Source organism: Mauremys mutica, chromosome 1 (assembly GCF_020497125.1).
Source record: "Mauremys mutica isolate MM-2020 ecotype Southern chromosome 1, ASM2049712v1, whole genome shotgun sequence".
Lineage (NCBI taxonomy): Eukaryota > Metazoa > Chordata > Testudines > Geoemydidae > Mauremys > Mauremys mutica.
This window is the reverse complement of record NC_059072.1, coordinates 329,525,831-329,543,211: the sequence shown is the minus strand read 5'-3', so window position 1 is coordinate 329,543,211 and position 17,381 is coordinate 329,525,831. Positions and strand designations below refer to the sequence as shown.

Sequence of the window (17,381 nt, the reverse complement as noted above, 5' to 3'; positions counted from 1 at the left end):
GGTCTAATTGGAACAGGTGGCCACAGCCCTTGTATTAGAACCAAAACTTTAGACTGCAGTATTGAATAAAAATATTTTAATGAAATCTAGAAACCCACAAAATATATTTTTTCATTGGAAAAATTCTAAAGAATCATTTTTTCACACATTTTCATTAAAAAAGGGCCATTTTCAGTCAAAATAAACAAAATTAAAAATTCTGATCTCTCAATCCAATCTTCTGCTCCTGGGTCTTGAGGTGTTTTTTTCTTCCATTCACAGTGCATACTGATTTCAGTTTCATTGCATAGCTCTTAACAAAGCCTTTGTGACAAGGTACAAAAGCATTACCTTGTTCCTACTTAACAAAAGGGTTCATTCTCTATGACAGAATATACCCCATGTTCACATCCTGCACAGAGTTGTAAAAATATTTATAGAAGGTATGTCTTGTGAGATATCATATAAAATTCATAATTTGCTGATCAATAATATCCTGGCAAACTGCATGTAGCAACGTTATATGTGAAGTTATAAGCTGAGATCATGACTAAAAGTATGTTTTCCAGATAAGTTTGGAGAGTGGCCAAGCCAGTTCCTCAAAGACAAAGGGCAGGGGTGAAAGTAAAATTGAGCTCTTACTGGTATGGGGCCAGCTCTGGCCCCCTGGAAGGGGTGGGGCCTTGGGCAGAAGGGGCGGGGCTGACAGTCAGCATCCCCCAGCCAGCCCATCTGCGCTGCCTGGTCTACGCTGCCTGGGGCTTCGGCTGCGGCAGCAGCGTCTGGAGCCCCAGGTCCTTTTAAATCGTGGCCCAGGGCCAGCTACTTCTTTTGACCCCTCCCGTCAGTGGTATGGGCCGGTACCAGTGGCCACTATTTACTGGTACACCGTACTGGCCCATAATGTCTTACTTTCACTAATGTGTGAGCTAGGTGTGAGCTAGGTGTAAGCAAAGCTGATGGACCATTACCTGCCAAGTGGCCATTCTTTAGCAGAAAAGGGGGCAAGGCAAAAATCAACATCTCTAGCAAAGAAATAGCATGGAGTTTCCTTCTACAGACAGCCTGTCACCTTGCTCCCAGCTGGAAATGCTTCTCAAATGGAAAAATGACTTTAAAAATAAGGAGCTGATACCCTGCTCTCTCCTCTCCTTGCCCATCACATTCTCTGTACTTGAAAAGAAAAAGGAAGTAGCCATTTGTCTCGGTCCTGACCTAAAGAGTTTCGTCAGTAAGAAAGCATGTGGTGAGAAACCTTTGCTTTGAATCTAACATTGTTTGTAAGGCACCAGTAAGCATTTTATCTTCTTTTTCTCGTAACCATTTCTGACTTGTATGTCGCATTACTTGTACTCACTTAAAATCTATCTCTTTGTAGTTAATAAACTTGTTTTATTGTTTTATCTAATCCAGTGTGTTTAAGTTAAAGTGTCTAGATAACTATTTTACAATAATAAACTGGCATATTATTCCCTTAAAGGAATAATGGACTTAATATATTTCTACTGTTCAGGAGAGGATTAGCCAGTACAGAAGATACATTTCTGGGGGAAGATCCGGGACTGGGAGTGTGTTGGGGTCACACTGCAGGATAACCCAGGCTGGTAAGAGCCAATGTGTGGATGACGGGATGCAGCACTCACAGACACAGCTGGGAGTGACCTACATGCTGGAGGCTGTTTGTGGGCAGTCCAGGTTGGAGGCTGCAAGAGCTAGGCACTGTAAAGGGCACCCCAGATTGCAGGGCTGGGGTGACATAGCAACTCATTAGTCTGGATTGTGACCCTGTATGTCACATTCTCTTTCTCCCTCACACAGGTGTTTGGGGGAAGGACTGTGAGTCCTTGTCTTCCCTAACAACATCAGAAGTCCTGTTATAGTCAGGCTGTTGCTGGCATTTTAAACACCAGTTCAGTTACCTTTGTCAAAAACATAGAAAGCTGACAGCAACTGGTGATTGGCTAACACTAGAGCTCTCAATCTTGCTACTGTTAGTAGAGCTGAGCCAATATTAGCAAAATTTCCTAGCGTAGATAAGGCCAGGAGCAGGTCACAGGATTAGGGTGCTCCTATCCTAATGAGTCTTTCTAAATTTTTTCTACCCTCAAGCAGTGAGGAAATTGTCCCATTCTGTCAGACCTGGCAACACCAATCCATGCATTTGTGACATCTAGCACTGGTTATTGCAATGCACTGTACTTGGGGATGAATCCACAAATATTAAAGAAACTGCAGCTTGTGCATTAGTACAACAGCCCACAAATATGGGTCAAAGGTATTACATCACTCCCATTAGTGCTCTAGTAACTGCTCTGCTGAAGATCAGATCAAGTTTAACATCATGGGGCCTGATTCTGCTCTCACAAGAGTTTTATACCAGTATGATTCCATGTCGGGGTTGTGGATGGCAGAAGGGGAGGTCGAGGAGATTGAGAAGGAGGATCTGGTAGTAATGGAGGACTTTAACTACCCAGACATTTGTTGGAAAAGTAATATAGCAAAACACAAAATTTCAAGTAAGTTCTTGGAATGTACGGGGACAACTTTGTGTTTCACAAAGTGGAGTAAGTAACCAGGGTGACAGCCATTTTAGGCTTGATTCTGACCAACAGGGAGGAAATGCTAGTGAATCTGAAGATGGAAGGCAATTTGGGTGAAAGGGATGGTGAAATAATAAATGTCATGACTCTAAGGAAAGGAAGGAGTGAGAGCAACATGTAACCCAGTAACATGCCTAAACCACTGCCCACAGCTGAAATACCAATTGCTATGCTTATTGCTGAAAGCAGTTGCAAGGCCTTTGTAGCAGCCTTAGCACAACTACCAGACCAGGAGGGGAGAGGGAAGTGAGTGATCATGAGGAGTAAACATGACTTTGTGACCACCTGACTTGAGCTTTTTGCCAAAGCATTTGGTTGTGCAAGATGGAAAGTCTGGCAGTAGTTAACTATTGCCATGTGAAATACTGCTGGTTAACAGATGGAAAATTCCACACTACTGGCTGGAAAACTGCAGGCTGGAAAGCACCACACTTAACTTAGCTTCTGCTCAGCAGGTTTTTTTTTGTGTTTTTTTTTTTTAATGGAACAAGCTATGTAATGCTAACAAGTTGGGTATAAAAAGAGGAAGAAATCTGAGGTCTGTGAACACTTGGACATCTCTCGTGTTCCCCTGCAGATGGAAGGCTGGCCACTGGACGTCTACAGTTCTCCACTCAAGACCGCCTCAAGACCCTCAGTAAACATGAATCTGGGGGTAATTTGGGGTGCTCTACTAACCTGTTGTGGACATGTGTAAGTGCTGGAGACTAAATAAAGTAGAAGCGTTGAGTGAAAGCACTTTTTGTTTGTCTGCTTGTATCATCTATCTATCAGGTGGATGGTTGTGTCCCCATTGATTTATTTCCTGGCACTGTCTCACAAAGAGTAAAGTTAGCAAGAGCTTTGGGTTCAGCAAAACCCTGGGAAACAAGCAGAATAAGGATAGTGGACTTTAACAAACCCAGAAAACTGGCAGGTAAGGTTCCCTGGGAAGAAAATCCAAGAGCAAAAGGAGTTCAGGAGAGCTGGCAGTTTCTCAAGGAGACAATATTAAACTGCAAATTATCCCAATGTGAAGGAGAGATAGGAAGAATAGTAAGAGTCCAATATGTCTCCATCAGAAGCTCTGTAATGACCTGAAAATCAAAAAGTGGAATCCTACAAAAAGTGGAAACATGAAAAAATTGCTAAGGAGAGGTACAAAAGAATAGCACAAGCATGTACGAACAAAATAAAAAAGGCTAAGTTGTCAAGTGAGTTTCACCTAGCAAAGGACATAAGGCATAGGTAAAGGTTCTTTAAATACATTAAGAGCAAGAGAAATATGAAGGAAAGTATAGCTCGTCTACATAGCGGGAAAGGAGAGCTAATAACTGATGACATCAAGAAAGCTGAGGTGTTTAATGGCTTTTTTGCTTCAGTCTTCACAAAAAATATTAATGGTGACTTTTACTCAACACAATGTATTCAAGTCACCAGGGCCTGCTGAAATTAATCTTTGGGTACTTAAGGAATTCGCTAAAGAAATCTTGGACCCATTAGCAATTATCTTTATGAACTCCTGGAGGACGGGTGAATTTCCAGAAGACTGGAGAAAGGCAAACATAGTACCTATCTCTAAACAAAGAAGACCCAGGGAATTATATACCTGTCAGCCTAACTTTGATACCTGAAAAGATGCTGGAAGAAATTATTAAGTAATCAATTTGTAAGCATGTGGGCGATAATAAGGTTATAAGAAATAGCCAAAACAAATCCTGCCAAACCACCCCGATTTCCTCCTTTGAAAAGGTTATGCACCTATGGGGAAGCAGTAGACATGAACATTCTTGACTTTTAATAAGGCTTTTGATGCAGTCCCACATGCCATTCTCATAAACGAACTGGGGAAATGAGGTCTAGATGAATTTACTATAGGGTGGGTGCACAACTGGTTGAAAGACCATATTCAAAGAGTATTACCAATGGTTCACTGTCAAACTGGGAGGGTGTATTTAGTGAGGTCCTGTAGGGGTCAGTCATGGGTCAGGTAATATTCAATATTTTAATTAATGACTTGGATAATGGAGTGGGGAATATAAAATACTTTAAAAATTGCAAATGACACCTGGGAGGGGTTGCAAGCACTTTGGAGGTCAGATTAGAATTGAAAATGACCTTGACAAACTGAAGAGTTGATCTGAATTCAGCAAGATGAAATTCATTAAAGACAAGTGGGAAGGAAAAATCAAATGCACAATTATAAACTGGGGAATAACTTGCTAAGTGGTAGTACTGCTGAAAAGGACATGGGGGTTATAGTGGATCACAAAATGAATATGAGTCAGCCATGTGATACAGCTGCAAAAAAAGGTTGTTATTATTCTGGGTTGTATTAACAGAATTGTCATATGTCAGAAAGAGAAGGTAATTGTCCCTGGCACTGGAGGCACCTCAGGTGGAGTACAATTCAGGGTGACAGATGTAAACAAATAGGAAAGAGTCTAAAGAAAGGCAGCAAAAATGGTTAAAGGTTTAGAAAACCTGACCTCTGAAGAAAGGTTAAAAAAAAAACTGGACATGTTTAGCCTTAAAAAAAAAAAAAGATTGAGGGGTGATCTGATCACTTTCTTCAAATATGTTAACAGCTGTTATAAAAAGGATGTGATCAATTGTTTCCATGTCCACTGAACATAGGACAAGAAGTCATAGGTTTATGTTGAAGCAAGGGAGTTTTAGGTTAGATATTAGGAAAAACATTGTAAGTATAAGGGTAATTAAGGTCAGGAACAGGCTTCCAAGGGAGTTTGTGGAATCTCCGTTATTGGAGGTTTTTAAGAACAGGTTGGACAAACACCTGTCAGGGATGATCTAGGTTTACTTGGTCCTGCCAGAGCACAGGGGACTGGACTAAATGACCTCTCCAGGTCTCTTCCGGACCTACATTTCTATGATTCTACGATCTTGCATTCATTAAATATCAATTATTATTAATGAGATCAGCATCCTTCTCTTTCCCTCTCTCTCAGAGTAAGTTGCTCATCTTTTCCCCCTAAACTCTTTATTGTCCACAGGCCAGGAGAGTGTAGGAAAGCGCTACTGATAGCAATAAAGCAGCAGTGACCTTGGTTACCCCCTAAGCCTTCTCTCCCACTCATCTCTCATCCCCTCTCCTTTCGCCCCCTCGTCAGTTACTTCCCTCTCCAGCAGAATTTGCTCAGTGGGTTTTTTTTCTTCTGCTGCTGCAGTATCTAAAGTCCCACGTTTGCTGCTAGGGCTCTGCCTGAGAACAGGACTTGGCTGCAAAAGAAGGGCTCTGTTCTTCTCCTGAAGACAAACTTCATTGCTGCTGCTGCTGCTCTAGCCGGGTGTGTATATGCTGGTGGGAGAGAGAAGGCGCATCCCCCTTGCTGTCCTCTGGAGCCTCTGCTCCTGTGGTTGCTTTATTTATCTGTGGCTCGAAAGGCGTTTCGAGAGTGGGGTGCACTGGAGAGAGACCGTGTGTGTGCGCGCGCCTCTCTCTCTCTCTCTGCTTGTGTTTATGGGAGGGGGGAGAAGGGGGGAGATAGCGCATGTCTCATCTCTCAGTGCAGCCACTAGACGCTCCCACCACCACCAAACTCTCCACCATCTTTTGCATGTGCAACATTTGCAGCCGGACAGAAACCTCTCCCAGGGCTATGGAGACTGCGGGAAAAATCCGGCTCAGCAGGATGGATTGCTAAAAAAAACCATTTAAAAATTAAAAGAAAGAAAAAAGGAAGGAGGGGAAAAAAACTCTTCTCTTTTCTCCCCCTCCCCTTTGAATTCATTTTTATTCTTAATTTTGTTTGTAGCCACCTCGTCCTGAATGCCTCTCTGAGCAGCATCTAGCGAGAGAGAGAGAGAGAAAAAAAGAGAGAGATCAGGAGATACAGAGAGGCAAAAGAGAAGATGAGGATTATTTGCAGACAGCTTGTCTTCTTGTTTTCTGGCTTTTGCGGACTAGCAATGGGAGCTTTCCCTAGCAGTGTGCAAATAGGTAAGCGCTGCATTGGGCTGGGTGCATGTGTCAAGTGTTCCAACCATTTCCAAAGTGAGTTAGAAACCAGGGGCTGAATGAAGCTGCAAGATTTCTCCCTCTACCCCCTCTTTGAACACCCCCCCACCCCGGAGGAAAGCGTGTGTGTGTGTGTGTGTGTGTGTGTGTGTGTGTGTGCGCGGGGGGGGGGGTGAGGTTGTATGGAGAGGGGTTGGTTTTCTGTAGAAAAAAGCATGTAAACTCCGTGATCCTTGGGGAGGGGGTTGCGCGGTATTAGAATAAGTTGTGAAGATCCCCCCCGCCGCGCTCTCTTTATTTGAGCCCCCTGTTTCTTCTGCTTTCTGGAGGGATGGCGAGTTGTTTGAAAGCCCGGTTCCCATGCACTGGCCAGTGCATGAGCTTATTTGCCACGGGGAGCGAGAGGCTGCTGGCTTTTCCCTTTCCATAGTTTGAAAGTTTAGGATTTTGGATTGTGTCTCCCCCCGCCCCAGCTCCTGTGTCTCCCTCCCCACTCGCCCTCCCTCTCGCACATTTCCCCTTCCCTTCTTTTCTGACGGGGCGCAGTTATTTGAATTCCTTCCAGCTCAGCTCCATCACTGCATCATTTCTCGTGCACTCCGAAAGATGCTGCTAATAAGCCCGAGCTGCTGCTGCTGCTCTCTGCCCGCACCTGGGCTGCAGAGGAGCAAAGTTCATTCATTACCTGCCTGCTCAGCATAGAGCCTCCTTGGTTCTAATCGAAGAAGCTTCGCTCTCCTTAATCTGCCCGCCACTTAAGGCGCAGGAGGATGCTGAGTAGCTGCTTTAGCAACGCGTTCAGTATCCTGGAGATGGAGGCTAAATGGTTTCAAAGGTCACTGCAATCATGAGAAATCTGGGTATTTAAATATGAAAGGCTAGGAACCGCGGAAGCAGGACTAGAGCCTGAATGCAGCTGGGAGGTTAAGATCGCTTTAGGACAGTGATTTAAGGTAGTGGCTGTGATTATGAATATGATTAGTTCATGTTTCCCTAGACGTGCTAGGACCAGTATTACTGAGTAGCTTTGGGAGAGGTAGTTGGCCGGTTTCATAGTATAGTGATTGGCTTGTAAATAATTGACTCTTGCTTCCTTTGCTGTTTTTGTAGGTGGTCTCTTCATCAGAAACACAGATCAGGAATATACTGCTTTTCGATTAGCAATTTTTCTTCATAATACCAGCCCCAACGCCTCTGAAGCACCTTTTAATTTGGTTCCTCACGTAGACAACATTGAAACAGCTAACAGCTTCGCTGTAACAAATGCCTGTAAGTAAATGTGCCATTGATCTGGTCAAGTTATTAGTAAATTACAGTGAAATTAAGACGAGACCACATAATTACCTTGTATAAAACAATCTATTTCAAGTCAGCTGCTCTGTTAGAAAAGGGGGGGGGGAGTAGAGAATCCTCTTTAGTTTCTAACCTTAGCAACATCCCCTCTCCTTCTTTGTGCTGACTAACTGAATGTGACATTTACTTTAGTGTTATTACTGTAGTTTCTTGCTTTCTGGTTTCTATGGAGATGGATTTTGTGGTTGTAAAGAAAAATTGTGAATTATGAATGTCTCTGATGCTGTTAGGCATGGTGCGTCTTGCCTGCGTTTGAAAAGACACCATAATATTTGTGATCACAAGTGCTCTTCTAATGGCTAAAAGGGGACAGTGAAGCAATGGTGTGCAGGATAATATATTTGAGGAGGTTGACGCTGCAGTTCATCTAGTGATGTCACTCGAGACTGCCCTGCTCTTATATTCTGGGTTGTAAATGTCTCTTATTATCTCCTAATGCATACATCCTGTGGGTATGTCTCCATGCAGCCACACATTGGTGCCAGATCAAGTTAGTATCCGATCTACTTGATTTCACAAACCACCCCAACTGGAACTATTACTCCCCTCCCCCAGTCTGTGCACACTTTCTCATTAAAAAGAGATACTCTTGCCAAATGGGTTACATATTTTTTTAAAATAATAAAATATAGCTAAACTTCTACGTTTACAGCACCTCTGGTTCCTTCAACACTGGGTAGAATACCTGCTTAATGCTGCTTAATGTCTGAGGGCCAGGAAGAATTTGTTTTTCTGTCAGACTTCATAAGAGGTATTCATTTTACAGTGTAGGGCAAAATGATTTAGTGATACAGAGCTTAATACCACTAAAATCGCTGCTCCTTCTGTATACATATTTTAGGATTCAAATTCCATGTTTTTTTCTCAGTGGTTTCCCAAGAATGAATTGCCCCAGGAACTAACAGCACTGGGCAACATTGCTTACCGAGAATTTAAAATAGAAACAGACTGGAGAAGGTTTTCCTGTTCAGTGTGCCTTTTAAAATGCATACAATATTTCTTTAGTTATCTGGGTTCTCACATCCATCTCTTTCATACTTTTAATATATGTGTATTGTATGCACAGCACATTTCACATTTTAGAACATATGGGCTGCCTGTTAAATGTATGTATATAATTCTTTGCTACTCCAAGTTTCAGATGACCACGTCACCTCATTTAACAAAAAAAGCTTCTATGTTGGCAAAATGGCACCAGTGCATATATACAGAAAAGATCTATGCCCCCCGAGTGTGAATTCTGTATTAAGCAAGGTATTAGTTGTTTAATGCTAAAATCAACTCCAAATTATGTAAAGGAGGAAGGAGTTTTAAAAAGTGATTTTAAAAGTAGATAGAATGATATTAGATCCACCCAAGTGTGTTTCACTGAGAAATAGTGCACTGCATATGACCTTTTGCAGGCGCTGCTCACTTATTATTGACTTAGAATTGATGCAATGGATTTTGAAATATTTTTTGTTTTAGTTTTTGGTTTTGGTTTAGGTTTTTCTAAGCATTTGTACTTTAAATTTAATAATTATAACAAAAACCAGTTGTCTGTGAATCTGCCTTCACCTCAGTCCTTTCAAATGATTTTGATGGCTGTTATTAAACTTTGAGCCCAAAACTATTGCTACAGTATTAGGTAGAACAATACTGGGTTTAATAATAACTCTGATTGGCATACATTTAAAACTTGTATCTATGACTGAACTAATTCTGCATATAAGAGACCAATATTTTAGGTACAAAAAGTATATTCTCTAACTTCCTCTTCATTTAAACTGTTCACGGTTGCTCCTTTAGCTCTCTTTCCACCATCTTCCCCATATGTCATGTTTAGTTTGCATTATTTTAAATGATGAAAAAATGGTTCCTTTATATTTGCTGCCAGTTATGGAAAGAGTGACTCATGCCCTGATCAAAATTACAACAAAATGTATAGCGAAGACAGTCTTGCAATTCTAAGCAATTTAGTGATTCAGAGATGCTAAATATGGACAATATACAGAAATGAAAAAAACAAACAAGTATATGTATATGCAATTACACATATGTCTGTATGCATTTGGTAGCCCCAACTCTGCAGGCCTTATTCAGGCAAATCTCCTACTTAAATCAATATGTATATTTATCCAAACATTAGTAATTTTATTTATGTCATATTCTACAGTTCTCTATGCCGATAGGTCTAATTGTGTTTCTTGTATTTATTTTTGTCTAAAATATTTGAATAGTGGGGAATGTATTTTTTTAAAAGTGCCCCTCCCAATGAAGTACAGCCAAACTGACTGACGAATGAACATATCGCATGTCCCTTAAGCTAAATATGAGCAGAATCCTGCAAAAATCAATTGTCTGATAGCTGGAGGACACAGGCGTCCATGTGATTGAATTTGTTGGGTTGACAGAGGCTTCCAAAGCACAGATGTGTGAGATTTTCTAACCTAATTACAGATAAAGTCTGCATTAAGTAATATCATGGCAATACATGGCAATTCATATATATGTATATGAAACAATACCTCTGTACTAAACCAATGTGGAAATACTGGCTTTGGCTCTTATCGTTGTATAGAATTAAATTAGAGCACACGTGCCTCAAAATGATACAGTACAATAGGCTTAAAGCTACTGGACTGAAATGAATATTCATGTGAGGTCAAGCGTAAAGATCTAAGACGTGACCAGTTAGCTTTATTTTCATTTCTATTTCACTGCAGTGTTTGGCCCATTCCATGTATTAAGGACAATCAACAGGACATATTAAAGGTTTATGGCTTGTATGTTGGTCAAGTCATGTGAATATTTTGTTTGTCTTTCCAACAGACTAAAACAGTAGAGTGTCTGCTTCTTATGTACCATGATGTTTATCCAGGAATACTTTTGGAATTGAAATCTTTCTCTGTGTTCAGTTTTATATGCATTGTGATTTTCTGTATTTGTTTTGGTTTTTAATAGCCCCAGAACCATCACATTTTTTCTTATACATCCTGCATTCTTGAGAAACAGATCATTTTAGCAGACAGATTTTATTGTAGTTCAAATAAAATTGACCTGATTTGCACCAGCTTGGGTTTACCCCCTGTGCTGGTGTCTTATTTAAATCCTATTCATTTCTTTTATATTACATGCATTATTCAGAGAATGTCTTTTACTGACAGAAGGAACTGAAATTATTGCAAAACATGGATCTTACAAGATTTTGACTCATCAGAACATAATAAACATAAAAAAGCTGGAATATTTGCCTAATATCATACATTTGTTTGCACATTGTATGCAGACATTTTTGCTTGTGATTAAAGGTCCAACTTCAATTATGTTTCAAATATAAGAGCTATGCATTTATTTTTGGAGCAGATAGTACATATTTATTCCTTAGCTAAATGTAAAAGGACTTTTATTACATGCTATCCTCTATATTTCACTAATGCACTTCAACAGTTCTATCAACATAATATGACCATGTTTTAAAGCCATTTGGATACTTTAGAGAAGCCGCTGAAGTTGTATAATTGCTACAAAAAGCAATTTGCCCACCAGAAGTATCCATGTCTTGTGCTGTGGGTATGGATATTCTTCAGCTGCAAAATTAAAACCTCTTAATGAATAGCCAGTCTTGAAATGCTAGTGGAGGACATCGCTGAATCAGAAAAAAGTAATATTGAAAAAGTGTGGTCAACATTTTTCTAAAAATAAAGTCTTTCCTGAGAGCCTCAGGTTTCCTTCACATGTACTCTTAGCCAGATCAATACATTACTGATAAGTATCATATTGGCCAAATTGGCCACTCTTCTCCTACCAGACCGCGTTATTCTGCTCTTAACCGTGACTTTAATCTCAGACAGAGAATATTCAGCAAAGGATAGAACTTTCTTTTTAATTAAATATCACCTGGTAAGGAAAAAAACAGGAGCTTATTTTCTGTAAGAAAATTCCATAGGTCAGACTAAATTTCCTGTTTCACCAGGAGTTTTAATTTTTGTTTTAGAATGTAGTGCTCCTGACTAATGCAGAATTGATGGCTCTAGAAACAGAGAGGGTCTGATACTGTCTCACTGAAATGAACAGAAGTTCACCATTGACTTCAGAGTGCAGGACCGAGCCCCATACAGAACAGACAGGCAGAGTGCGTGCTCCCCTGCTCACACTGGTCTATGAATGTGCATTACCCTGACCTTGGAGCAGTTGGGGCTGGGCGGGTAGTGTGGTGTCTATGCCCTTTCCGTGACAGGCCTTTCTGCTAACACTTCCAAAAGGATTACCAATTGGATTTAACTATAATGGTGGTTTTAAATTGTGGATATCTGTCAATTTGACTTATTTTACATGAGCCACCAAAGAGCCCTTGGGTAGTATCAGCTTTCATTTGCCAAACTGCCTAGCAATGGGATTTTCATTAAATTTGCTTATTAACTCAGTTTAAACAATTACACCTCAGTTCAGCACTAGGAGTGTAACCATCATTTAATAATCAACTTTGTTTAAAAACATAGTGGTGTTCTTTAATTAGGGATCAAGGTTGCATGGGACTGACTGGCAAATTACTTATTTTGCCCTCCAGAATAGTACAATATTCCCAATGGCTAAGATCTGGAGTGTACCAAAAATTAGTACTGTATAGGCAAGCTTAAACTGCGGGGGTAAATAGTGTGTCAGATGAACAGAAGACTAACTTTGTTGTTAAAATACTGTTTCAGAAGGATTAGATCTATTACAAAATCCCATTCCAAAATTATTATTTTTTTTAGTAAATGAACTTTATTGTAAGTTAGACCCTTATTACTTAAACTGATCTCTCGCATGTTTTCTTTAACTATCACTTGCTGGTAGATTCAAAGAATATAGCTGCTATTGACTTTAAGAGGAGTTATGTACACACATGAGGAGAACAAACTCATCGCAGAGCAAATGTTTTAGCTTAAGTCTTTGTTTGCATGCTCTCTGTGAAACAATTCTGCAGCAGACAACAAATCCACCTTCAATCGTTCCACTTTTAAAATAAGGATTTAGTTTTCAAGGTTATTGTCAGGAAAATAAATTATCTGGCCTTCACTAAAACATAGTCAAATTTCCTCAGTGAGAATTCAAAAAGAAGCTCTCTGCTGGCATGAAATAAGGCATTCATCATAGCATTCTTCATCTTATTGGATTGACTAAAAGTATAACCTCAGGAGCATTGTTATAGGATACAAAAATCGTTTCATCTTCCTTTTGGAAGATTAGTAGGAAAGATTCAGTTTCTCTATTTCTTCTGCAGATGCCAGTGCAATGCAGTCCCTCTTGCTCAGAATGAAGTAGTTTTACACGTAAATTAAAATGATTCACTTCACCAATCTCAGGGCACATCTACACTATGGGTGCTACAGCTTCCTGCTCCGACAGAAGGGGTTTGTCCATCAATGTAGGTAAATCCATGTAACCAAGCAGCAGCAGCTAGGTTGACAGAAGAACTCTTTTTTTGACCTAGCTGCATCTGCATCCGGTATTAGGTTTGCTTAACTATGGTGCCCAGGGGTGTTATTTTTTCATGCCCCTGAGTGATGTAGCTATGTCAATCTAAATTTTAGGTGGAGGCCAGTCAAAAGAGCTTGTGCACTTCATTTTTAGGTTGTGATTGTTTTGAGATTGTTCCTGAAAGGGGGAAACAGTCTGGTTCCATTTCTGAACAATTTGGGATCATTTTGGGTGAATTGTGCTGTTCCCGATTTGAAGCCGGGGAATTTGTCTGGATTTCCAGTATTTACTTCTACTTGGTAATACTGAAGCCTCAAATTGCACACAGGGAGAATGTGTGCTGAAAGAGCTTAAGCATTTAACTGCAGCATACTTAGCAAATTGCTGTATCACCTTTCTAATCAATGTGAGACTTTTTAACCATTCTTGCACCAATGGATGAAATGGAGCAGCCTTGGTGTGTAGTAGGCTTGGAGTGTACTCTTTAATTGTTGTTTACACTATTCTTTCAGCAATAGCACCATCATTTACATTGACCTATTATTTTTATAATTTAAAAAGGTTGGACCAAATATTCCTCTCATTTGGGTCTTGTTCCTCCTTGATGTTAATGGGAGTTTTATCACTGGTTTCAAGTGATGGCATATCAGGCCTTTACACCAGAGCAAGCCTGCTGGTGTCAAACAGATTACACCAGTGTAACTAAGAAGCAAATTGGAGCTGTGCTGTAGATTTCCAGTCTTGTGTGTGTTGTTGACTTGGGCTATAATTTTGGACTAGTACTGCACAATATCATACTCTCTGTTAGCATGTGTAGTACTTTCTACTACTTATACAGGCAAAACTGTACATCAGTTATCTGTATTCATGTGTGAAGATAGAGGGGTATATTCTTATTTCATTTACACCCACTGTAAATCAAGGGTAATGCTACTGAACTCGATGGAATTACTCTTGATATATGCCAGTGTAATTGAGACCAGTATCTAGTCCCGAAGGTGCAATGTTTGGTTAATTTCAGGGTGTTTTTTTATCAGCAGTTCCACTAGCCGTATCTCTGTTGGCCAAAAATGTTTGTGTCTTTATGTAGTCTTACATTTTAAAATCATAAGATCTTTTGAGTGGCCTTTAAAAATGGATAATTACTGGTATGATGAATAAACAAGTATTTTATGGTCTGGATTCTCTAAAATGTTGAGTGCCAACAGCTTCCATTGTTAGCCACCTTAGTAAGATGCCAGATTTCAAAGAGAACATATCTTCTGTTTAATCATCTAAATAGAGACCACATTTTCCAAAGTGCTCAGCAGCTCCTATGGTTCTCAGTGAGAGCTGCTAGGTGCTGAGTACTTTGGAAAATCTGGTCCTTCTGAAAAGTCTTTGACTCTCTGTAGGTCAATTACAGCATCTTAATAGTGCCACTTCCCTGCATGAGCTTTTGTTTCTTTCATGTTCTCCCTGAATGGGCAGGCTCCAGGGGAAGAAGTTCAGTCTGTGTGACTTGCTCACATAACTGCTGATTTTTTTTTTTAAATAGAAGACGGGGGATCTAAGGTGGCAATTGAGTGTCATCTTTATCTTGACTATACAGCATAGAGATCCAACCTTTCTCCCCTCCTACTAGTTTCTCTTAGAAGTGCTGATTGTGGATAAGTTTTATGTTGACCTCACCAGGGACTATATCATGGCATATTTGTGAGCTGCTACTATTCCTGTTTCTTGGCTAACTATGCTAATATTAACAAATTCCAATACAAAATATTGCCCCTCTTCCTATAGTGCTTATCCTGGCAAAACTCCCCTGGACTTAAATTGGAGTTTTACCTAAGTAAAGATTGTAGAATTGAGCACATTACTATAAAGCAATAATATGAATGAGATTTTTCACAATGTAAACAGGTTCTCTCTGTTTTGATTAAGTGTTTAATTGTCTACTTTTAAACATGTGTAATATAGATCATTGTTTTCTTGTGTTCCATAGTCCATTTCACCCCTGTATTCATATGCAATCATTGCTCCTGAAAAACTCAGTCTGGTGCAGTACCTTTCTGTATTCTAAAGTCATGGACATCGTGAGTGTGACTGCAGATATTTTCTATAAATACAAATAGAGCACAACAGAAATAAAAAGCACTTGAAAAAGAAAACCCACACAAGCTCATTTATTGGCTGCTTTGGCGGAGCGGAGATTTGAACACATTGAGAAGACTGACATTAAATATATTAGCTTTTAGCTATTCAGAACCATTGCAGACCTTCTCTGGGATAGATTCAGTCCCTGCTCCGTTTGCAGTCTTACAACTGATATCAGTGTTTGCACAGTAATCTTTCATGCTCTTAGAGTTTGAATTTAGTTGTAAGCTCAGTTTATGATTAGCCGATGGATGGCTGTAGAATAGGTGTTCTAGGGAGGCAGGGAAGCAGCTTGGGTAAGTTGTTGAAGAGAATTCTGACGTTGGGCAAGGCAATTAATATGCCTTTGCCTCAATTTCCACATCTTTTACATGGGGATAATAATACCTACTTTTGAGATTTTGGGATAAGAGGCAAGATATGTATGTTTGTATTATTATTATTTATTTTTTATCGTATGAGGTACTTACATTTTGACAAATTTCTTCAGTAGTTTATACATTACACTCCATTTTCTCTTGTCAACCTTTCACTGATATAGAATGACCATCCCATCACACCTCAGAGTGGGATCTGTTTCCTCAGTGGGTGAAATGTTTCATGTAATACATATTCTGGGGAAAAGGCTGTCCTAAATCAAAGGGGCTATAAAATGTAAATTATTATTTGTCCCTAACAGTTTATTATTCATCTTTAACACTCTTTATCGGCACTGCTGGTATTCATCATACTGATAGTTAATGTGATGTATGAGTCTGGACTATGCTCAATTCCTGTCTGGGGAACAATATAGGGTATAAGCAAAAATGTCAGTTATTTAAACACAGATACAATCATGTAAAAAGCATACATAAATATCCATCACATACAAAAATGATATTCAAAATGTACATTGGTCTACTCAGCCCTCCCCTAAGAAGTTGATGGGGGGATTAGGAGCCAGAGTTTGCAGATCTTCAGATCCTCCCTTAGTTTTTCTGAACGAATCAATGGATTTTCACCTTAAGCCTGTCATTAGTGATTTCCCCAGGCCCCTTTGGACTAGAATGTTTAGGAATCTTTTGCTAGCAGTGGACTCAAGTCTTGATCACCACGACTCATTTAAACTCCAAAGTAAACATATAAGGGTGGAAATTAGGAGCGCAAGTCCCTATGAAAGTCAAGGGACTTGTTCTCTTGACTAACTCAGGTTTTTTTCAAAATCATTTTTTTCCCCAAGTGCCTAAAAATAAGTCAGTTCCAGCATGGCTGCTTCCATTTCAGACTGGTGATGCACCTGATTAAAAGATGAGTCTGCCTAGGTCAGGTCCATGTAACAGTGTAGAAATCTGTTGTGGCCCCAGCTGAGAGTGGCTGAGATCATGATTTCTTCAATTATTTTGGCTACTGTCAGTATCCTTGCTGTTCTCCGGCCTGGGAAATTAAAGCAACAAGATAAGAATTACCCTTTTAAAAGAAATATATTTATATATAAATGTCTATGGTGTGAGCTCTTAAAGAAATAAGATGTCTGGTGGAGGCAGAGCTGGTTCAAAGCCAGCATGGGATATGCACCAATAGCTTCTGGCCATGTTCTGCTATCAGCAACACTTCAGACAAAGAAGGGCAATAAAATAAATGGTGGGGGGAGATAGCCATCCACCCTCAAATTGTGCTCTTCCTAGATTCCTAGATGGACCATTATGATCATCTTGTCCGACGTCTGCATAAGAGAAGCCAAAGAACTTCACTCAGTAATTTCTGCATCAAGCCCATAACTTCTATTTGAGCTGTAACACATCTTTTGGAAATAAATCTGAGCTTGATTTAAAGACTTTAGATAATGGAGAATATCCCTGGGAAAGTTGTCATGTCGTCATCCACATGTCATTTTGACGCATCATCCACCATCTCTCCCTTTGCACTGGACATAATGA

The 17,381-nt window shown here is 39.9% G+C and overlaps 1 protein-coding gene across 8 annotated transcripts in view; it reads left to right on the top strand.

Moving 5' to 3' along the window:
* Positions 1-17,381, top strand: part of GRIA4 (glutamate ionotropic receptor AMPA type subunit 4) — a 329,847-nt gene that overhangs the window by 29,576 nt on the left and 282,890 nt on the right. For 7 of the 8 annotated variants that reach the window (XM_045018818.1, XM_045018828.1, XM_045018862.1 and 4 more), the window contains exons 1-2: positions 6,134-6,519; positions 7,648-7,806. In XM_045018818.1, the coding sequence (XP_044874753.1) occupies positions 6,432-6,519; positions 7,648-7,806 (247 nt within the window). In that variant the 5' untranslated portion in view covers positions 6,134-6,431. Of the gene's footprint in view, positions 1-6,133; positions 6,520-7,647; positions 7,807-17,381 lie in introns of those variants that run through there. The other variant, XM_045018837.1, reaches the window with a different exon arrangement.